General features: G+C 47.8%; 1 protein-coding gene across 1 annotated transcript in view; it reads right to left on the bottom strand.

The window, feature by feature from the left end:
• Positions 1-222: 222 nt before the first annotated feature.
• Positions 223-24,559, bottom strand: part of AGPAT5 (1-acylglycerol-3-phosphate O-acyltransferase 5) — a 520,893-nt gene continuing 496,556 nt past the window's right edge. Inside the window, exon 8 of the mRNA XM_078647934.1 lies at positions 223-7,086. Within this exon, the coding sequence (XP_078504060.1) occupies positions 6,861-7,086 (226 nt within the window). The 3' untranslated portion in view covers positions 223-6,860. The remainder of the gene's footprint in view (positions 7,087-24,559) is intronic.

Here is a 24,559-nt window from a genome sequence, read left to right as displayed (position 1 = left end):
CCAAAACATAAGGTACATTTATTTTGTCTTTGGCTCCATGAATACTTTATCATTGCACTATTTGTGTTATCCAGAAGAAAAGAAGTTGCTCTGTTTATATTTCTTTTTTGCTGGACCTTGTGCTCTGTGGTTCCATTTTCAAGTCACCCTTCTCTTAGACACTGAAAAACATATTTAAATATTCCAAAACAATATAGCAAGAAACTCACTGCTGCCAAGAAACAAAATATTACATCTCTTTAATTACTTTATCAGAAATGCTTAAAGGCATAAAAAACATGCAGAGAGATTGCAGTTCAGAGTAAAACAACTGAATTGTAATCCACGGTATCACAGCCCCCCCACACAAGATTAAATAATATACTTTCACACTAGAAGAGACTTTATTTAGAGCAGACAGTCAGCCGTGCAGTACACCATGACAGGCCTTCCTCTGACCTGTACCAATTAATATCAGTGCATAGGAATCAAAAATAAATCAAGCTTTAAACATAAAATGAAAACATCGACATGTTAAATATAAAGAGACAGTGAAAGGATTACGATGTGTAACAAAGTATATAGATATCTATATATATATATATCTTGTTTCGTATATATTTTATTGTAACACCTACCATAACCAGCAACATAAATGAAACATCACGTTTCATTTCTACTTCTTCTGTTTGCTGTGCTCTCTCCATTCTCACTTTTCCCCACATGCTTTGCAGCACTCCGTTTGATGTGTCCAACTAACTTTGGCAAAACACAGGATTATCACAAAAAGTAACAGTCTATAACTGCAGAGTTGTCTCTGCGTGTAGAATCTTCGCTGACACGGACTTGAACACGAAAGGTAAGTTTACTTAATGCCATATATGGAAAATGTGCAAAAAAAGATAATGAGTAAATACGCAAAATTATTGTTGCAGAAAACGGAAATAATGCCACATTCGGAGAGGTTGGCACTGCGTCCAATTTACTTCGTCATACTGCAGAAGCTGCGCGTTAAAGAGAACGGCTTCAGTGTTCGCCCGTCGCTGCCCACCGCACGTTTCAGCGGCAGGCGATAAATACGGATAGGCAAACAATGGGCTGTGTGAATGCACTGCTGTTCCAATGACAAGACACAATACTGCGGGAGGCCCCGTTGACTGAAATGTGTTCATTTGCCCCTGGTCAGTTCCATAAACCTGGAACTGCACAGTTACCTCACTTCAGTGAGCAAGTGATGTTGACACTCGTTGACAGATGAAACAATAATTCAATCGATGGCAGCACGTACTTTTCGTGCGATCTACCTGCGTTCTTTGGTGCTCACATCGGCAACTGTGTCTTTCTGCACTGAAAGTGGCGCTCTAGACTTTCAACTCCACAGCCTGCAGCGAGTGTAAGTAATATGCACCGGCACGGAAAACAGAACCATTTTTGTCAGTCCGCAGAAACTTTAGAGTAGTACATGGTACTTTTTACAGAGTAAACAGGTCTGCAAACTCCGATGCCTTGACGCGGGAACCGAAACAAATAAACAGACTTCCTGTCCGTCATCTGCTGACCTATTTTAGCCGAAGCTTCGGGCAGACAAGTACACAAGGTTGAATTTACAGTTCAACAACTAATAGAGCACGTTCAAATGATGCAATTGTGAAGCTGAAGGCAAAAGGTATTGCAGCAATGAGAAGTGTAGACTAAACATATTGGGAATTCTTTACTGCAAACCACGGCAAAAAACGATATAATCTAACGCCGAATGCCCGGATTAAAAGTATGGCGCTAATTCCATTTCTAGTGCAAATTACAAATTGCACCCGAAACAGGACTTTAAGTTGGACAGTATTTGCCCAAATGCTAACGGCACGTGCTATTTGCCCTTGCACAAATTGCCTATCTTGTGCTATCATGCCACCTTCAGGAATAAATCAGGTCTTTCGGATAATTTGAAGGCAGAACTGTTCTAAAGATGCATATCTCAGGGAAAAAGAGGGGCCTGCAACATCACGCTATTTGGAGGAGGCATTCAATTGTTTCTTTTTTAATCGTCTTTTGTTCTGATCCGCCCTCCTACTTGTGGTCTGTGTCAAATATCCTGAGGGAAGAATATGAAGAGAATACAAGTTGTGAAAACAGCGGAGCAGTTGCAAAGGCCCAAATTCAAGATAATACAAGAATTGTGGTAATGCAGAGAATATAGGCTAAAAAACAGGACCAGCACTGCTGATGGCTCCAGGACCAGGGAGCCAGGGTGGACTAATCAATGACTACTTTGGCGGAGGGAGCCAGAATGCGAAAAGAAGGCATCATAGGGCATATTTAAGTGGTGGCACCATAGGCACTAGTCCTGGCTGAGCCAGCAATCTTGGAAGATGAAACGGGGATCCCCTGTCAAGGGGGCACACACTGGGATCAAACTCTTGAAATTTAAATGTAAGGGATCTCAGCCACGGTTCCAGTGTGAACAAAACCTGGTCTACAGCCCACCTCCATTTTGCCCACAAAATATTCTAGACGGATGACGGGGGCCCGAAAAGTAGTTTTGATTTCTTCTGCGCCTCTCAATCTTGGTAACTGTTCCATTGGGGTGAGGGTCTGACCCATTAAATGTGACATCTCTGGTACTAAAGAAACAATCTCATACCCTATCACGCTAACTGGTGTGGGCAGTAAGACCGATTATCAGAACTGAAGTGACGAGGAAAACCACCAGACATTCTGCCCTTGATCATGTGGACATTAACAGCAACCAGTCAAGAATCTAGAAGCAACACATCAGGACTGGTAGAAGATGTGTGTGGCTGGATCACACTTCTTGGATTTGTGCATGTGCCTATGTCAGTGTCGAGTGAGTTCAACTTAGGAGTACTGGCAAAGAGAGCCTCTGAAAACCAAGGAATTTTCCTCAGGCTATTGATGCATCCTTCATTTACCAGAGTAGCTTAACGGTCTGTAAAGCAACATAATCATAAAAGGAAAGCTACTCTAGAAGCCTGTTCAATGATCTGACTGAGTGGCAAAGCATGCCACTGGGTCAAGCACTCTTAGATCCCAGGCACTCCAGACAACAGGTCTTGGCACACATTTTTTTCTCTTGAAAGATTAATCAATGGCATAAACAGTGTCAGAAATTCATCAATGTCAGAATATACAGTGGAGCACATTCCAAGGAACAAAAAGAAAAAATAAGATGACCATGCCTGATCTGAACTTGCATCCAAAGATCGGCTGCAACTGAGGGTTTCTCCCACTCTGATTTGCATTCAGAAGTTTTAGTATATGCCAAGTAAAACATGTTCTGGTACAAGTCCCAAGGCAAGGATTTGCAGACATTTCACACATTTCACTGTGAGGCAAACACGACAAACTCATGACACTGGTGTTAGCCCTGTGGTAAGTGACTTATATATTTTTATTTTTAAAGGGAGTGTCTGCTACCATCCCCACCTGCCCACGAGCGTTTTGCCACCTCCATTTGCAGCGCTCTTTAGGCGCTGCAGTGCAAGAGGTGAAATGTCTGTAGACAAAAAAAAACGCACCAAAGCTACATAAGTACTGAACAAACGAATAATTTGTTTTTGACAGCAGAGGCTAGTTTGAAAGACAGAAAAACGAAAAGGTCATGTGGAAGTTGGAATAAAATCAGCCACTGTAGGGGTGATCTTCTGGTTGAGGAAAATTCAATAACGTTCAGAGGATTTGCATTCAGCAAACAAAATGGAGAAGGCATTTATCTTAGTACCTATACAGTGAAAACAGTTCCACATGCAGATAGGTGATGTTAGTGCTTATGACTTTAGAAATAATGGCAGATTTTAAGTTTCATTCTGATGCCGAAGGGACTCACAATGGCTTGACCACCATCAATCACGTCTCCATAAAATCTAAATCAAGGCTTTTTACCAATCACTTCCTCAACAAGAAATAAGAATGACAAGGGGGTATTTCTAGTCCTTCTCAAGGGGTTGAGTAAGTTTGTCTTTGTTAGTCTTACCCTGCGGAGAGAAAATCTCTCCAGTTGTTCAAAGGCGCTGAGAATCACCAGGCACTATAGAAAATTAGCACTGGGATGTACTATTTAATCAGAGGCCAGTCATTTTTATTTAGCGTAAGCAAGCCTTCTGAGGCTATGACAAACTGTTGGAAACTAAATCTGTATGATCTAAGGGGGGACCTGAAAAAAGTTTGAAAATATCTGAAAAGGCTGACCTTAAGCCACAATTACTTGCTGCGAAGGAACAGTTTGCAATGTTCATGAATATTAAACGGAGTGGTACTGAATAGGGAGAGGCATTTAAAAGGTAAACTGAAATGCAGCAAGTTTCTTATTCTACCAATGCAAATTTTCACAATATTGGACAATTATTTTTGTCTGTGCAATCCAAGGGAGGGCTGAATAAAATTAACTTGTTCCCACAGACAGACATTCCACTACAGACATTCCACTTTGACTCTGATGAGTTACAGGCAGAAACAACTATAGCCTGATTCAATACAGAAAGGCCCAGAAAAGTCCTTCATCCGCCATCAGTAATTTTTGTCAGCAACAGAAAAAATCCTGTAATAGACAAAACACCATTTTTGTGGGACAGGTGAGATGCGCATTCCAGTGGTGTAACGAAATTTGAGGGGGCCCCCTCCAGATTCAATCAGGAGCTCTCAGGCCAGGGTACTGTGCTGAAGGTGCCCGCAGCACCGCGGGGGCCTCCCTGCACCGCGGGGGCCAATTTTATGCCACTGGTGCATTCCTTTCTTATGCCCCAAGATGATGAACACAGAGAACAGCTAGGGGGTGAAACATTAACTAGCTGGACCAATCAACCGCCCTGAGGCCTCAAACTAGCTGGCTTGCTTACACATACACAGCAGCGGCTCCTCCGCTAAGTCTGAGAAGGGTCACCCCACTGCTCACTGAGCAGTTCAAAAAGGAAAAATAAAATGATAATAACATCATGTTATTATCATTTTATTTTACTGTACTGGCTTAGTTGGTTGGGGCGAGGCAGGGCTGAGCTGTTCCAAGCAGGGGAAGGAGTGATAGGCACTTTTTATGTGCGCATGACAGTTTGGCCGGCCATCTTGGGCCGGCCAAACAGTCATGCGCACTTAGCATGTTTTCCACCAGGCTGTATTGCAGAGCCTGGGTGGAGAACATACACAGCCTCCCAAACCCTGTCTGAGAACTGAACCACGGCACTCAGATCGATCACAATGCTGCTGTAAGGCAATGTTGTGATTGGTACGGAGATTCTTGGAGCCTGTGTGCTTCCTGCTGCTGTAGAAGATGGGAAAGAGGCATCGGCCAGCCAGCCGGTCCAAGGTAAGTGGTTTTGTATTTCTATTCCTCCCTAACACCTCACCACCCACATTCAGGAGCAGCCGCTACTGCACATATATATATAATTGGGGATAAAATGTTAGAGTATAATTTTCATGCATGTGAAAATCGGTGAGATATGTTATAGATCAGAGAGGGAATTTGGTATCCCACCGGAATGGCGATGTGTCTAATATTTTTATACATGAACGGTGTTGGAATTTGCATGTACTTAAGGAGAGAAGTTTATATGTTGGGTCTCCTGTTAAGTGTGCTCAAGAAAAGAGATCACTTCTAAAAGCGCCTAACTGTAAATATTGTCATTTTATATATATCTTTTGAGGCTCTGTAAAACGCCCATTCCATCGGAAGGTAAAACTCTTGGTCAAAAGCAATGCTATGGAACTCTTTGCGTGATATCAATGCAAGTGCAATGTTTCCCTGTTGGAGCACTGCCAGATATAACACAGCCTCATTGCCATGGTTTCATGAAGCGATTGCGCAATAATCAATGTTATACTGAACTCAGTATATATCAAGTGTTCCTAAAATGACTGTGGAAGAAAGTCCACACCACACTGTCAAAATGGACAATAAAAACTACATTTGAGTAGCCAATAAATATGAAAAAGGCACGTGCATTATGTTAAGAGCGATTCGCAAAAACAAAAAATGACAACACTAGAGCAAGACTAGTGTTCCAATTCAAAACACCCATTTGCTTTCAAAATAATTGCGACTAGGGAAAATAAGTGGAATAAATGTGATGTATATGGCACAGATTTAGTCCTTGTGAAGGTCAGATGGCAAATACCTTACACTACCCTTTTACTTAAAACCATAATCCTTTCATTCTACACCAGGTTACCCAAAAGATTGTCTTTTTTTGCATGTTCCCCATGCCAGCTCCTTAACTGAGCTGTTGCTGTGAGAAGAGAAAAAATTTATAAATTATCAAATCTTAAAACTGCAAAAAAAGCAATGAAAATAACATGTACCCAAAATGCATCTTTTCCTATCACAAAAACATCACAATCCATGGCTTATTAACTGGCCCCTTTGGTCATCCGCTGCAGGAGCTATAACACAAGCGCTACTGTGTCTCTGAAAGCTGGGAAATAATATAAATCCAGCACAGCATTTTGGCGGGAAGGGAAAAAATGTCTGCGAGGGAAGAAAACATGTCTGTTAAGAGTAGCAACGTTAATAAGGTACAAGAAAACACACCATAGCCTGATTAATTTCTTGAATACATTCACAGGGCCATATAACTGAGTTAGATTTAGGTTGACACTTATTTCATTAACCATCTGTTGGCAATAAAAAAAATATTACATTGGGAAAGCAATGCATATATTACTGTGTTTTTCCTCAATCATACAGTAAAATCAGGAGCAAATATGTAAAATGATACATATTTGACCATGATTAATCACAAATATGCTCTAGTCATACACACTACAGTACTTTGACCAAAGTTCATTCAATAATAAGGCTTTAGTTCATGGATACGCTGGGTGTATGTTCTGGTGTGACGTGCCAGACGACGGCAAGGCACAGAGGGTGTCTTTTACGCTTTGACGCTGACCCACAAACATCCAATTAAAGTTCCATAAATCCACGTCTTCACGTAAAGTTTCCGCCCAGATTCTGTCAGCAGCATGGTAGCGGTCAGGCCTCCCAGGAATAGTAACGATGGAAAGGTCTTTTTTAGACTCAGCTTTGAATGGACGCATTTCTGAGGGAAGCGGCTTCTTCTTTCCGGATCCTCCGACTCATAGAACTGAGCCAGTAACCTAGGTAAGTACAAGAAAACAAGTTTATGCCACACAGGGAAAAACCTGATTATACATCATATTTGTCTTTCACCCTTGATATTCAACACTGACCTCTGACTTATTGATCACTTTATATTGGCATTCGAACCATGTTAAGTAGCAGCGGTGTAGTTTGGTGCTATGGGCCCTGGGGCACGTGAGGGTAATGAGCTTTCTGTTGCTAGGGGAGTGAACTGCAGCAATAATCAGGGTTCAGTGGGCTACTTAGGCCTCTGAGCCCAGGAGCCCCCATTAATAGGTCGTCTGAGTAACACAGTTTATTCTTTTTATCTGTTGCACTGTGAAGATATATATTCTATCATAGATTTCAATACAATAAAAGGAAAAAAAGGAAAGTAATTCTAAGTTACAATAAAAAAAACGTATATAGTTACATTTATCGGTTAGTGGTGGTAGAATATGGTTTGCACAACAATCCTACTGAATGTAGCGGAATTCAAAAACACATGGTTCATTTTTTTTTTACTTCATTGACAACATTGTCCATTTAACAAAAATGATCATTTAACCTGAACCCTAACGAGCACCCCTACCTCAACCCTCAGAGTTTACACCTTTTCCCATCACTTAACTTAATTCCAAACAAACCCCAATCCATATCCATTCATCACAGTACTCAGGCATCCATCCAAGGAGACTACAGTTTTTCTTACACTTCTTTGGGAAGCCATGACACTTGCAGATCCATTTTTCCTAAGCAATGCCGCTGTCCATGGCCTTTCTCTGCCCTTTCAAACTGGAGATAAGTTCACTACCCCCATTAGTGAGCCATATTCCTGCTGGCCAACCTATATAAGAATGTTTTGGATGTCCGATAATCGAGCTTTCCTTGCACCCTAAAATAGCCATATTTTGAGTTAGAATTACTATCACTCCCAGGACCACTGAGAGTTATGAGATCGTATGATAAAAACGAACTTCTTCAGTATGGCAGCGGGTAGAGATAGGATAGTCTATTCGGCCATGTGAGCAATCCAGAACAAGAGGTCCTACTGCGATTAGAAGCTTTGGTCTTTCAACCTAGTGCCCTTCGTTGCCTGTACTGCCGTCTCCTAATCTGCAGACTAAACACAACGCTTGACTCTCAGGGGAGCGAAACACAGCAGCCAAGTCTGCCTCAGGAAGGTGCTGTGTAATAAAAACTCATAACTTAGCAACACATAAAATAATATTTTTTTTCCAGTCAGTGCATTTTCTTTAAAAAAGAAAAAGTACTTTAATACACACACTGCTAAATGCTAGGCACACAACTTTCATAAAGAGATGGAAGGTGCACTCGTAGAAAGTAGACACACAAACAGTAAGTCCCAAAAAAGTGCTTCTTTTTATTCAGTCAATTTTAAAACCGGCACACAGCCAACGCGTTTCGTACCCAGTTGTGCCAAAAGAGAACTTCGTCAGGGCTCTTAGATGATTGGCGAATGGGCGTTGAAGGATAGTGAGACAGAACAAACAGCGATGTCCCAAAGAGCACAATGCGCAAGGTCAACTAGTGATGAAAATCTAAGAGTAGAAAAAGGAAGTTTCCCTCTTTAAGAAATAGGTCAGTCAACAAGAGGAATGTAGCGTAGTGCAACAATCGATGTCCTATGAAATTAGTCTGGATGGGGGCCTGCTGATAAGTAGGGTGTCCCTCAAGTGCGGTCGGCTTCCCCGCAATAATAAGAGGTGACAGGACCAATAGCGTCTTGATGAATACAAAGTTTCCAGAGACTGAATTTGATAAAAAATCTATCGAACTTTTATATATATCAACAAAGAACGCTCGGAATATCCTAGTGATGGTAATAGTAGAATTTCGTAGTAGGGGCAGTGAGTCCTGAATAATACTCTTCGGACAGGATAACGATCCACAACATAATAACCGGCACACAACTGTAAATACCAACTGGAATCCCTTGTAAGAGGGCCTTACTAACTACATGGGGTGCGAATCCTGCATCCTAAATAAATGTCACAGTGGGCAACTAAAACCCTAAACCCTGACAAGACCTTATACTTCTTAGGTACCATGAACTAATTGTGCACCAGCATACGGTAACCCCTAAAATAGCAATACCCCTATATGCGACTATATCAAACATTGGCAATCCACCATAACTTCGACATAACTCAAACAAACATTTCATTAAGAAACACGTTTTTTAAAAATCTTACACCAGGTTGCCTAGCAATCTCTAAGGACTGAAAACCAGCAGTGTCTATCTGTCACATGGCAAAACAAAATGTCAGCCCTATAGATAGACACAGTGTCCTGCTTCTACCGGTGTCACCGATTCTCCATCCTGAGAGACTTAAAATGGCATTTATTTCTTCCCATGTAGGTGGGCTTGTGAGGGTTCACCATTACTCCAGGTGGGCCCCACAGGATCGCAAAACAATATGCACATTTGTAATGCTCCAGGGGCTCACGAGGCACTCATTCTTCCGAGATATTGCCTTTGATGCGGCCCTGGTTTGGCTAGTAAATTGTAACTTTTTCTAAGTTTTCTGCATTGTGTTTCAGTGGCCTGGATGCCCCTAACCGATATTTGGGCACTGACGCAAACACCACTCTACTGTCAGGCAGGTGGACACATAGAAGAGTGAGCGAAAGGCTACAGCGAGTCATACAGTTCTCTTTTCTTTCCCTCTAACCAGTACTCTCTTCAGGAGCGGAAGTCACCTTCCTGCACTCCCAACACTTCTTCCTCAGCATGGGGAGGAGCAGGGAGGAGTAGGAAATAGAAGCACTTGGCACCTAAAAGGCTCTATGAGTGGGGGATGCAGTCTTGGTTGGTATTCACAGGTCCAGGTGGCAAACACATGGCATCCTAATGGGGATGACTGAAAACAGCGTGGGAAAGCCTCTAATTTAAAAAAAGGGTTTATCTCACTTGGGATTTCTTCACTGCCTCAGGGATGTTTCCATGTCCTTTTGACCCCCCAGAGGTTCAAGGTCTTTTCTGGAGGTTTCGTTGCTGCCTTTCATTACATCTTGCACTGTGACTTTCTCCACATTACCAGCAGTTTGACTGTAGGGGCCTGGATGTGGTCTGCCAATCATGGTGGTTTCATTGACCTGGTATCTTCATTGCATTTTGCCCTCATTGCAGCGGCTTCCCAAGGTCCTTGCACCAAACCACTTCTCCTTACCCAAGATCTCTACCACTTTCAGTGTGTATGTGTGCCCAGTAAGAGCCTTGAGGTTCTACAGCTGGGGCACCTATGACAGAAAGAAGCCTCAGAGGTCCAAGTAACCACCTTCTACAGGGTGTTCCGCTAGTCCACTGTAGTAAATGAGTAATCAACATGTAGATTGTATTTCATATGTAGAATCTTGTACCTGTTCTACGTTCCATAGTTCTGTGTATATCTTGCTTGGTATAGAATGTTAAGGTAGATGCTACTGAGAGCTGAGGCAGTAAAAAGTACTATGCAGAGGATGATAATAAAGAAAATAACTGCAACCATTCTTGCTGCTTGATTTGTAAGGAGTTGCATTACTTTGGCTAAAAGATGGCAGCTATCAATAGCTGGACCCACTTCTTGTAAGAGCATTCAATTTCCCTCCATTTCTAAGCGTGCTGCCCATTTCTGCAATCAGCTTTCATAACCTGGAGGCCTCTTTAAGGATTAAAACCTTTCCAGCTGAATTGAGAAGTTATGTACCACTACACGTTGCTTGTGGTTGGTGATATTTTTACTTTGTTCATTATAAGGCTGTTGGTGCAGCACACGTAATCTCTAACAACTTTGCATACATTAAAAAACCATATCTCTCGAAACCAACAGCACAGGTGGTGGTAAACAATAGGAAGCCGGCAGTATTTCAACTAAGTCTTGGGACACGCCAGGTGTGTCCCTTGTCTCCGCTCCTGTTCACCCTGGCCCTGGAGCCACTGGCTGCATGGATCCTCAAAGACCCGGTCATTCGTGGTCTGCGCTGGTCCCCTGACTGGGAGGATAGGATTTCCCTATATGCGGACGACATTCTGTTTTATCTGGCCTCCCCGAAAGCTTCCTTGGTGTGTCCACTGGATATCCTGGCAGTATTCAGCAGGTACTCAGGGTTCACAATAAATTGGAACAAGTCCATTATTTATATCCTTAACGGGGAGCCACCTGTCCCCCGCGGAATTGTCAAATACAAATAGCATTAGAGGTCTTTAAGTACCTTGGTATTTTCATCTCGCTGAATCAGTCACTCCGTTTTAACCGGAATCTCCTGCCACCAATACAAAGATTGAAAAGCGACATACGGAGCAGGAAGTCTTTGCCACTGTCATTGCTGGGCAAAACAGCCCTCTTTAAAATGATGGTGCTACCCCGCTTCCTGTACGCCCTTCAGATCTCATTGGATCCGGTTCCTAAGTCATACTTCCAGGAAACTGAGAGCCTCCAGAGAGATCTATTGTGGGATGGGGGTCCCAGCATCGCTTTGACTAAACTCACCCTAAAATGGTACGACGGGGGCATTAGCCTCCCAGATATAAAAAAATACTATTGGTCGACCCAGCTAGCAGCGATAAACCAGGGGACCTATGGTCGTCTCGATGACCCGGGATACGCCATGGATAGATGGCTTTTGCCGGAAGGGAACTACAGTAGAGCACTCTACTCCCGAACTCGGAAATACTCCTTAACAGGACCAACCAACCACTGGGTCCGGATATGGCATGTTGTAAACAAGCATCTGGGCTGGGACCGCAGGCTCACACTGGCAACCCACTTGTGGAATTCCGAAAAACTGGGGAACTTGTGGAGAACGCAGGGATTTGATAAGTGGGATCTTATCGGGATCTCATGGCTCAAGGATCTTTGGGTCAAGGATTAGATTATATTGTTTGCCTCTCTCCAGCAGCAATATAGTTTGGCAGTAACTGAATGCTGTAGATATTTCCAGATCCGCCATACCCTGCAGACCCACATCCCCAAGGGGTCTTCCCTCCCGGACGCCTCTCCCTTAGAGGATAGAGTATTTTTTTTTTTATAAAACCTTTATTTTTGATTTAGCAACATGGAAGAAAAAACAACCCCCCCCCCGAACCTTGGCATCGTTCATCCAGTAAGTGTATACAATACGGTAATCTCATTATGGCACTAAATGGTGCAGTGAGTCCAATACAGTCTATATTTATAAGCATCATGATAACCACAGCAATCGCATGAGATACTATCAAGGAATAGGCTCTGCACCTACATTAGCGTGGGTCCAACCTCCCCATTCCCTCCTCTCTCCCCCTCTGATCCAGAGTCCCCTGAAGAAAAAAATTCAGCACTCGTACCATCCGAGTCGCTATGAGACATCTCCGAGGCACACATGACTCTCCATGCAAGGAGGTCGTCCGGCAACTTCGCATCCTTGCGGGACCTCTGCATATGCGTCTCCTCAGCTAACGATCATTCTCTTACATCTCTACGCCACGCTGACAACTCCGGCGCTCTTTGCCCCATCCAGGTGATCGCCACTCTACGCCTTGCCAGGACCAACATTAATTGCAAAAGTTTGTAGGAAAGGTTCCTCTTTTTGGGTTTAGGGACCAGGGCTAGTAGGCAGTGAAGCGGGCTCAGATCAAGCCGAAGGCCAGTTACGGCCCGGATACGAACTACCACCCCCCTCCAGAAACTAGCATCCAAGGGGCAGTCCCAGGCCAGGTGCATAAACCCCGCCCCCCCCGCTGGGGACCACATCTGGGGCAGTTGTCTTCCCTATCTCCTGAGATACGCCTTAAGGACAGCGGGGTCATATAGGTGCGGTGCATGAAGTTAAAATGCGTCAATTTGCATCTCGCATTGCAGGACACTTTGCGAGTAAGACTCCCTACGCGCTTGCGCTGTCCTGGGGACAGGGCGATACCCAGGTCCCTCTCCCAGGCATCCCAGGAAGGCAGAACCGGCGGGGCCGAGTCCCGTCTCATGGCCGAATATAGCAGAGAAATTAACCTCCGCCCTCTCCCGCAAGAGAGGAGGATGTTCAGTGTGTGGGACAACGGGGGCGCCTCCGGAAACTGGGGCCATGCGGCTCTCGCCACCTCCTGAAGGCCCCGGTAGTGCAAGTATTGTCCTTCCCCCAGGCCAAAGGTGTCCATGGACTCATCGGGGTAAAGGTCCGCCAGAGTCTCGCAGCCTCCCGCCCTCCAAGCCCGAAAGGACATGTGGTTCACCATATCCACCACCGGGGCTAAGATCCACACTGGCAATTCCCTATGAAAGGGGGCTCGCCGCAGTATTTTCTCCACAAACCGCTGCCAAACCGCAGCCGTGTGGCGAACCACATATGGTAAGTCCACATCGGCTCCCCGTCCTCGCATCAGCGCCACCTGTAGTTCCTGCTCGGTAGCCCTGCCGGCCAACAGACGCAACTCCCAGCTGTCTCCCTCTGCGAACCACCATGCCGCTGGCAACAACTGCGCCGCATAGTAGTATAAGTCAAATCTGGGTCCCTCCAGCCCCCTCCTCCTCCCATGTTCGGACCACGGTGTGGAGGGCGACTCGGCTGCGCCGTCCCGCCCACAGCAGTGACGTTAGCAGCGTGTTAAGAGTGCAAAATACTCGCGAGGGGAGTGGACATAGGGAATTCTGGAGGACCTAGAGCGTCCTGGGGAGCAGCACCATCTTCGCAACGGCCAATCTCCCCATAAGAGATAATGGCAAGGAGTTCCAGAAAGTGACCGATTGCTGCAAGGACCGAATAACTCGGTCAATATTGCGGGCCAACCCCTGTGCATCCGTAGACGTTACCTGGATGCCGAGATACCGGAACGCCTCCTGTTCCCATCTCAACCCGAGATTCGGTAGATCCGTCAGTGGCCCGCCGCCGTAGCTCGACAAGGGGAAAATCAGGGACTTCCCACAGTTAATTCGCAGTCCCGAGGCCGCGCCAAAGCGGTCCAAGTGCTGGAGAAGGACCGGCACCGATTCCCGTGGGGACATTAAATAGAAGAGGGCGTCATCCGCGTATAGCGAGATCACATTACATGTGTCGCCCACTGCGATACCCCATCTCGCCATGTCCGCAAGGAGCCGGACTGCGAGAGGTTCGATCGCCAGAGCGAAAAGAAGCGGCGAGGGGGGACATCCCTGGCGTGTGCCCTGGCCCAAGGGCCATTCCTCCGAATGCGCCGCACCCAGTCGCACCCTGGCTCGGGGGCTGTATACAAGATGCGGATCCACCGGCAAAAGCCGGTCCCCAGCCCCACCATCCGGAGGACCACCAAAAGGTACCCCCAGTCTACGGTGTCGAAGGCTTTAGTGATGTCGATCGACACCAGGACCATTTGGTCCTCTCGGTCTCGTACCTCGTGGATGATGTGGTTCAGTCGTCTCAAGTTCATGGAGGTATTGCGGCCAGGGATAAACCTACATTGGTCCGGGTGTACCAGGTGTGCCATGTGCGGTGCCAACCGGGCAGCCAATAGTTTCGTCAGGACCTTCACATCAGTATTTATCATGGTGATGGGCCGGTATGCCGCAGGGTCTTCAGCATCGTCACCCGGTTTCAGGATCATGCAGATCTCCCCCAGATTCATACTGGGCGGAAGCGCCTCCCGTTCGGAAGCCTCCAGGTACACCTGCAAGAGGGGTGGGGCAAGGACTTCCGCAAACGCCTGGTAAAATTCAGAGGGGTAACCATCCCCTCCCGGGGACTTAGCCCTCGGCAGGCCAGCTATTGCCACTTTCAACTCCTGGAGCGTTAAAACCGCATCCAATTCCTCCGCATCGTCTTGTGAGAGTACCTGTAGAGTTAGACCCTGGAGATAAGGGAGGAAGGAATCCCCCGTGATCGTGGGATCCGCCGCATATACTGTTTGAAGTTGAGAGCGCAGGACCCGGAGGATACTGCCTCCGAGTGTACCATTCCTGCGGGGCCTCTCAGGGCCACTATCCTCTCTGGGGTGAATTCACGCCGAGTATCCAAGCCAGCAGTCGGCCCAATTTGTCTCCTTCCCGATGGAGGCGCTGTCGGTACTGGTCCAGCGTGTATTTGTCTAGACGAGTAAGAATATTATGGACACCTAAGCGAGCCGTCCGTTCCGACTCCTGATCCAGGTCGTCGGGATCTGGCAGGGTTTGCAGACGTAGGAGTGCATCTTCCGCATCCCGCAATTCCCGAAGGAGCTGCCTCCGGACTCCATATGTGAGGGTCATACACTCACCCCGAACAACCGCTTTCAGGGCGTCCCATTTGGTGGAGTAGGCGAGATCCCCACCACCCTAGTTCAAGTCAAGGTAATTCATGAGGGCAGTCTCCACATGGTCCTTCCCTACCTGGTCCTGCAACAGATCTGTCGGCATCCTCCAAGTGCGAGGGCTGGTTCTGCCACTGTGCGACGCACGTTACCGGAGAATGATCTGACAAAAAGCGGGCCTGATGGGTGACCATCAAAGAGAGAGAGGCATCCACATTGGCCGCTAGTACCCTGTCCAGTCTACTATGAGTATTATGGGTGGGAGAGAAGCATGTAAATAATTTTTGAGCCTGGTTGCCCAGGCGCCACACATCGCTGAATCCCAGGTTCCGCATCACCTCTCGGAGTCGCGCCGTCATGCGCGGTTTCGTCCCTGCGCGGGGGGGCCTATCTAATACAGGGTCCAACACGCAATTAAAATCCCCAAACCAGAGCAGTGGGCCCTCCAGGACCTCCTGTAGGTGTAGAAAGAAGTCAGGGTTGTCTACATTAGGGGCGTATGAATTTAAAATGGAGAGTTCCCTCCCGTCAAGGTTCACCCGCAGGAGCAGGTACCTGCCATTAACATCCGCTTCTTCATATTGGACAGCACATGGGACCCCCGGGGCTACCCAAATTAGGACCCCTCTAGCATAGGTTGAGAATGAAGAGTGAAACACCTGACCCCTCCACTTTTTTGCCAACTTTTGGGCCCCCTCCTCATCTAGGTGGGTCTCCTGTAGACACACTATAGAGATTCCGTGTCTGCGGAGGAAGGACAGAACCCTATGCCGTTTGGTACGAGTGCCTAGGCCCCTCACATTCCAGCTTAAAAACTTGTGCGCCATGCGTGGTGACAGTGCCCATCCGGGCGAGCAGCCTTACATCTTACGACCCACCATTCCCGTGCCTGAACTGAAATACACCTGATGCCTTCAACATTCCCCCCCCAACTGAACCCCCCTCAACCCCAACCATCCCCCACCCACGAGCAATATTACTGCAACAAATAAAGACTCTAATATGGCCTTCCCCTGCCGGTGCCAGGACGTACACAGCATTCCCAAATACCCAAACAGTGAAATCCCTCCCAAGAAACAGCCCCCAAAACCCCCCCAGGCCGCCCTCCAGGATCCAAATACAAACTCCACCTAAATGTTAGCGAAGAAGGGTATCTTCATTAGTACTGTTCCCTGACTCCGAACCCAACCCCCGCCCCTCCCCCCCACGTCCCGCAATTCCAGGTCCCAGCATTTAGGGAGTGACCCCTCCCCCATCAGAACCCTCTTACTGTCCAGGCAGTGTCCAGTCTCTTGTCCAGGGTTTTTAGAAAAGTGTCAGGAGCCAGGCTGCACTTCAGGACGAGCCATCCGGCTGCTGCTGCCCCTGCGCTCCAGCCGTCTCCGTGACCGTTGCACCGGTCGGAAATATCTCCTCCTCAGTCGGCAGCAATGTATCAGGTACCAGGATCTTCGCAGGAGACGCAGGGTGCAACTCTGTCGAATCTGTGACCCAGTTACTCTCCACACTCTCATCCTCCCGGGCACCTGGGCGCCGTCTCCGGCTGCGCCTCCTCCTCGGTCTGGTCCCCCACGAGCTCCGATCCCTAGCTCGCTCGCCAGGAGGGAGGTCATCTCCCCGGATCTCGAGCCACTCCCACACATCCGCCGGGGCCTCGAAGAAGTGAGCCTTTCCCTGGGAGAAAACCTTGAGTTTCGCCGGGTAAAGTAGCATATACTGGAGATGCATCACCCTGAGCTTTTGTTTGACTGCCAGAAAGGACTTGCGCTATTCCTGGACTAACTGTGTGTAGTCCGGGAAGATGGATACCCTCGCATTCTCAAAGGTAAGGTCCTTAACTTCCCTCTCCGCTCGTAGGATGCGATCCCTGTCACGGTAGTTCAGGATTTTCGCGATGAGGGCCCGGGGAGGGGCACCAGGTTTCGGAGGTGGGACCAAAGCTCTGTGCGCCCTCTCGATTACAAAAACATCCGACAGGCCCTCGGGCACAACACTGTCCGAATCCATTGCTCTAGGAAGCGTTCCGGGTGGCCCGCCTCTGCTCGTTCCGGAATACCCAGCACGCGGATGTTACTGCGGCGCGCCCTCCCCTCAGCATCCTCCGCCCTCCATTCCAGGGCTTTCGTCGCGGCCGAGAGTTGAGAGACCTTTTTCTTGAGAGACGCCACCTCTCCCTGCCGTTGGGTGATGTTCCCCTCCGCGGTCGTGACTTTGTCGGCCACCTTGCGCAGGTCAGTCCACAACAGGTTTACGTCGATGGACACAGTTTCGATCTGACGTTCCAATGCCGAGTGGGAACCCTGTATCGCTTTACATAATTCTGCCCGCGACGGCTCCTCGGGAGCTGGACCCCCCTCCTCCTGACCCGACTGGCGAGGGAGTCTCTGCGAGGGGAGTCTCTGCGTGGTATACTGCGTGATGGTGTTGGGCTGGACCTCCCGGGGCGTTCTGTCTTTGCGCATAATGAAGTACAAGGGGGGTCACTCAAGCGTCCTCTAGGTCCTCGGCAGCTCCCCCAGACGTCGTATACAGTCTAGGCGCCAGGGCACCAGGCCCACCCGATCCGCCTTCCAGACGCGTCCCAGTGAGGGCACTGCTCTTTTACCCAGTCCAAAGGGCCCTGCGGGGATGTGTCTCAGGATCTAATGTACTACCGGGGGAAGGAGGCTAGGCCCAGACCCCCGCCCCAGTTGCAAGCGGGGCCACGTGTGGGCCTCCCCGCAACCCCCCGCCGCCAGTCGCCGCGGAGCCGCTCCTCCGAGGGTACCCCCCCCCCCCGAGCCCCCGTACCTCCAGTCTCTGTAGTTCAGGACCTGTGTCCCAGCGTTTGTAGGGGTGTCCAGTGGGCACGTGACCCTCTAGCGCCAGGAGAATGTTGTACCAGGGGTCCAGAACCCCGCTCTCAGCCCGGCCCCCACTAGCCCAGCAAGTGTTCGAGGGGTCCGTCCTGCCGCAGGCGCAATGGGCCGGTCCAAACTGCGGGCCCTACACGATATGAACAGGTCATCCTCTTACCCCCAAGCCAGGGCGCAATGCGGATCAATGTGTCGGGACTCCAAGCGGCGCCAGTCACTTGCAGCGCGGCACTCCAGTCGTCCTCGAGATCTCCGGGGGCGGCGGGCCCCCCGCAACAAGCTCCACGACCAGGCACAGGTCACCTCGACCGCCAGCACTGGGAGGCTGAGACTCCGCCTCCTGGCCCGGTCAGCTTCCTCCTTCCGGCCCCCGCTGTCACCTCTGCCGCCGCTGGCCCCCCGAGGGGATTCCGGGCCGTCCTCGGCTCCGTCTCTTCTAGGCCCAATCCCCGGCCTTGAGTAGCAGTCTCTCACCCCAGGCGCTCCGATCAGGCGCGGGCCGCTACAGCCACCAGCGCTGGCGGGCTGCTCACCACCTTCCAAGCCGGCCGGTGCACCAGTCCAGGATCCCTCTCACACTGCCGCCTCAACCGGGCCCCCCGGATGACTGCGGGGGGCCTCCCGGCAATTTCCGCCGCTCCGCCTCAGCTAGGCCCGATCCCCGGGCTCGATTACCGGCGGTCACCGCAACCACCACAGCCGGCCATCAGGGCCGATCCTCCAAGGCGCTCCATGGACTCGACGCCGCTCCGGCGCTAAATTGACCGCTGGGGGGGGCTCGATGGCAATGTGCCCCCCCCCCGTACCTGGAACCGCCGGGCGCCGGGCCAGGCCACGATCCCCGGCCGCGACCTCCAAGCCGTCGGCGGCACAACAGTCGGTCCGAGCTCGGCAGTGCACCGGACACCCACAGCCTCCAAAGCGGGACCAGAGGGGCACAGGACGGTCTGGGGCAGCACCACAGGAGTGCCTCAGGTAGGCTGACAGGATCTTTTATTTAGGATTTTAGTGGCGGCCGGCAGGGAGCCGAAGGAGCTCACGTACTGTCGGCCATGCTGCTTGGCCACGCCCCCAGAGGATAGAGTATTAGACTGTCACCTGCCTGAAAAGACCATCTCCCTGATCTATAAAAAACTAATCAATAACATGGAAGACCCACTTAAAGAGAAATGGATAAGGGATGGACTTGAGCTTGACGAGGAGGATTGGCAGGAGGCGGTGTCTTCCCCGAGGGAGGTGGCAATTCAGGCTAGACTGCACTTAGTACAGATCAAAATTCTCCACAGAATTTACGTTACAGGACCAAGTCTAGTCCGCATGGGTAGAGCAGAAAATGGGGAGTGTAGACGTAATTGTGGAAAAGGCGGCACCTGCATACATATCATATGAGAGTATGATCAAATACAAACTTACTGGGGCACTATACATCACATCCTTAGTGAGGTACTTACACTTGAACTACGTCCGGAGGTGCGTCGGTGCCTCCTGAATATATGGGAACCTAGGGACCTCACTTTTTACACAAAACTCTGGGCAACACTGGCTGTGAAGATAGCGAAGAGAAATATCGCACAACACTAAGGGGCCCTTCAACCACCCAGAGTAGAATCATGGAAGGAAGATCTAGACTGGTGCATGTTGAGGGAAAAGTCAGTCTATATAGCCAGAGGGTGTCCAGGGAAATGGAACCGGGTTTGGGGGCCGTGGAACTCCTACTGAGGCAATATATGTACCCCGCCAACACACATGAGTGAAGATGAAGCACTCCCACCCCCCTAATTGGTCCACGCTGTGTACTACGGTCTGAAACTATGTAACCTTGAAACTAAAATACCCAAAATGTACTATGTCTCCTTAACAAGCTATATATGCTATGTTATGTCGATGATACTTTAATAAAAAGGATGTGTAAAAAAAACATACCTCCTGAGGCAGCTTTTGGCCCGCTACAGAGAGTTTTGAAACATTTTCGCTGGCACTTCTTGGTTTGCACCCATTTCTCCCTGGGTTTGTGGCGGCATTCTTCCGCATCACGCAGTGCATTCTGGGGGGAGCATAGTATGTTACGAGGTCACGCAGCATTACCTTAGTGTGCTGCCATTTTGATCGGGTGTTTGTTTTCCCGATATAAGGAAATACAGTGTGGCACAAGACACGGTCTAGTATTATTGCTGGAATAAATTGCATATTTCTTCTGCAAGGTACTTCGCCTCACATAAGTTTAATTTTACCGCTTAAAGGTTTCTAGACACCGCAGCTATCAAGATTCTCTTTAAATACTTGAAAGAACACTTCTAGTTTGGCATTCCTATTCCTTCGAGATGACTTTCCATTTTCATCTTAAGCAATATGGATTCCAACTCTAGTCTACCACCACAAGTACAGGGAATGCACCTTAAACACACCAGAATACTTTTTAACTAGTCCTGGTGATCCTATTAAAAATGAGCGGAGTGATAGAAAAACTTTTAAAACTATACTGCTATTTTGGAAGATAATGGTAGCATTTTATCTCCTGAAAGATAAAAAAACAATTCTAATGCACTGTTTAGGTCCTGAAGGCCTTCGTCTACAACCAAATGCAAATAAATGGCAAGAGATGGAGACATAGATGTTTTTTTTTAATGTGCCATTTTAGATTTGTGTGAGCATTATTCACCTACAGTGGGTTACTAGACGTGCTTTCTTCAAAAGAAAGCAACAGCATGAATCAATTGAAGAGTATGTTTCTACTCTTAAAACGTTAGCGGGCACATGCGAATAGGGAGTGTTGCATGATGAACCAATGTGAGATCAGATTGTGGTTTATACTACAAACAAAGGAATTCAGGATACACCGTGGATTGAAGGATATTCTAGCTTAAAGGACATCATAGCATTGTTAAAAAAAATTATAATTGCGGAATTATCACAGAGGAGCTTCAAAGCAATTTCTGCACAGAATGATTTACTGACAAATAACAATATTTCAGGGGAAAGAGAAGAAAAGAGTACATATGCAAAAAACAAGTTTAATCTCAATAAGGAAATGAAACCCACTATGAAAGGCAAGCAAATTGAAACTGCAATGTTTTGTTGTTACCGTTGTGGTAGTAAAGCGCATACCACCAGGTCAGAGATGTCCAGCAAAATGCTTAGAATGTGGAATTGTGGGTAATTTCACAAAAGTTTGTGGAAGGAAAGGAAAAAAAAACATGTGGGTTTCTTGCCTCACTAAATCCGACTCAAATTCTTCTGGGATGATTCTGACGATTCTGTTCATTTGCATTCGTACAAGATGGGTAAAAAGAAAAGTGTTGCACTCATCAAAAGTATTGATGAAACAACATGGTACCAGACCAGTAAATTTACATGTTGGACAATTGGTGCGAGTCAAACGTACGAGAAAAGTTGCCAAAGGAGAGAGTAAGTTTAGTGAACCCAATGTAATCTCACAAGTAAGAAACACAGTTGTTTTAGAAAATGGTGAGGTAAGGCACACGAGTCCCTTAGCATTGGCAGGAGGTAAAGGTGTGGATGATGAATTAGGTGTCAAACCGTATCCTAACTATTGGTGGTTCAATGCGGAAGAACCATGTCCTACAGTCAATAAAGAGAATTAAAAGGAATTTGGAGAAGTCGTAAGTCAGAAGTTTTTTACTTTGTTTTTATTATTTCCCTTATAGTTGCAACGTCTGATTGTCAATAAAACAAGTTTAAAAAAAACAAAGCGAATTGTGTAGTAAATGAGTAATTAACATGTAGAATGTTTTTAATATGTTGAATCTTGCACCTGTTATATGTTCCATATTTCTTTGCATATCTTGCTTGGTATAGAATGTTAAGGCAGATGCTGCTGGGAGCTGGTGCCGTGACTGTACTATGCAGAGACTGATAATAAAGAAGATACCTGCAATCATTCCTAATGCTGGAATTATTTGAACAGAGTTAATACATCTACCATCTTACTGGTCCTGAAAAGGTGAGATCTAGTACAACTGCTATTAACAACCCTGCTGATATGGGAAGGATATGATATGCTTCTTCATATAACCATCTACACAGTTTGATTAAGGAGATTCTTACAGAAGTGGATCCCAAAGGCAATCTTTTCAAAACTGACCTGACCTTTTGGAAATAAGGATTCCAGAATGGAATGTTCTACAGGCTATACAGGAAATACAGTAGAGAAAGTATTTCAAGAAATCTCCTAATCATGCCTCCCCTCTCTCTTTCCCCCTCTTCCTCAGTATCACCCATCTCGAAAATTGGCCCTAATTCCTGGGCTATCCTCTACCCTTCCCATCTCACCAAAAATGGTAAGAAAAACTTCAAACACAAGCTCCTCAATCTCCACCCTGAAACCTTATTTGCCGATTACCACAACACACTTAACTCCTCCTTAATCACCAACTACATCTTCTTCTCTAAACGCCCTTCGAAATGGAAAAGCCTATTTCTTCAGCACCTCCCTATCACTAACTCTCGCAATATTCCGTACGGTATAAAACTCTCCACCACCCCCTCCTCTTCCTTTCCGGGAAATATTGATATTTCCATCTTCAAATCTGGTAAGATTCTCATCCAAGCGTCGGAAAATCACCTCTACATCTTCGAACTCCACTTTAGTGCCTTATCACAATTCCTCGATCAGTCCCCGAACCCCCCCCTCCCTCCCCCTCATCCCCTAGTTCTATTATCTCCCCCTGTCTCCTACCCCCCTAACTCTTCTCTATGATCTTCCTTAAACCTCTCTCTATAGTGACGTCTACTCCCAACCTATACTGTCTACTCGAACTCTCAATACCGGTACTAGCTTCGACACCATACTCCCCCCACCCTCACGTTCCCTCCTCTCTAACTCACCCATTCTTCCACCCAGCCCTGTTGCCCTCACTCAACCGCAATTGTCCCCCCTAGTTGACTGCTTTATCACCACCTCTGACTCCCTATACCCTCGCTCCCCCTTATCTCTCCTTACTGCCTCCCCCACTTCTTCCACTATCCTTGATGTTCTCTCTCAGTCACTACTAACCACCCCGACTCCTAACTATATAAACTATATCAACACCCTTATCTCCCAATCACCTAGTTTTTCTGCCCCTCTCACCCCCTACCCCCCACTGTCCCTTCCCCTCCCTCCTCCATCCTTGACTCCCAACCCTACTTCTCCGCTCCCCCTCCCCTCAATCCCCCAGCACCGCCCTCTTCCATCATTGACTCCCAACCCTACATCTCCGCTCCCCCTCCCCTCAATCCCCCTGCACCACCCTCTTCCTTCCTTGCCCCCCACCCCTACACCCTACCTGTGCCTCTCTCAAATTAGGTCTACTCCACTCACTTCTCTTAAACCTTCAAACCTGCTTGATACTCCTGTTACCTGCATGCCCTCTCCTGTTTCCCCTACTACCCCGCAGTCTCTAAGCTCTACCGAACACCGCATTCCTTGTGATCTCTCACTGAACAAACCCCCTCCACCCTCCTCTTCTTACAACTCTCCCTCGCCTCCTCCAACCTCTCTGACGGACCCCCCTACACCCCCTCTTCTCATCAATACACCTTTGTCCATCTATCTCTCTACTTCTGACTCCAGTAACACCCATCCCTTGGATGCTTTATATCGTCTCCCCCCGCATGTAATCGCTCCCATACTCCCACAGTATCTCTCACATCTCCTCCGCTGACCACTCCCTCTCACGCCCTTGACCTCTCCTGCAACCCTCAATACATCTACATCCACATCCTGTACTATCCCTCCCCCTCATTTAAAGAACGATCTTACTGAACCCAATGTCCCAACCACTCCTATCTCCTCGGTCCCTCCCCTCCCCAATATGAAACCTCCCTCCCATCATAACCCCCTTCACCCCCCCCCCGGTTACCCCTCTTCCTCGCCCTAATCCTAACACCTACTCCTCACTCCTCCCAAAAACGTTTGACCCACTCCAATCCTCTCTTCTTACACTATCACTCCTTAATGTTGAACTTCTCCTTTCATCCCTTGTTTTAGAACTCTCCTCCCTCAGATCTGAAGTCTCACTCCTTACTAAAGCCCACTCTTCTGATCACGCACGCACATCTGTCCCTTCATTAAACAGTGTATCTTCACACATCAGCTCCCCTAGTACTGGTAACACCGAGTAATTCTCTCTTGGCGCCCTCCTCCCCACAAACTCCATGACCCCACCCAAACCCATTGACCCTTCCAATACACCCCAACCCTACACGGCCTTCAAGATATCCTCTGCTCAACATGTTGCATACCCAATATCCCTGGAGTTAACTTATCCCCGAACCTCCCTTTCTCCCCCCTTTCCCGCAGTCTACTATTCCTGTCCTCCTAGGAACGAGTCTACTCCCCCTTTTCCCGACGTCACCTCGGCCCCCTCAACAACTAACCTCTATCCTCCTTGATCCCCCCACTCA

The sequence above is a fragment of the Lissotriton helveticus genome, chromosome 6, assembly GCF_964261635.1.
Source record: "Lissotriton helveticus chromosome 6, aLisHel1.1, whole genome shotgun sequence".
Lineage (NCBI taxonomy): Eukaryota > Metazoa > Chordata > Amphibia > Caudata > Salamandridae > Lissotriton > Lissotriton helveticus.
This window is presented reverse-complemented; position numbering and strand designations above follow the sequence as displayed.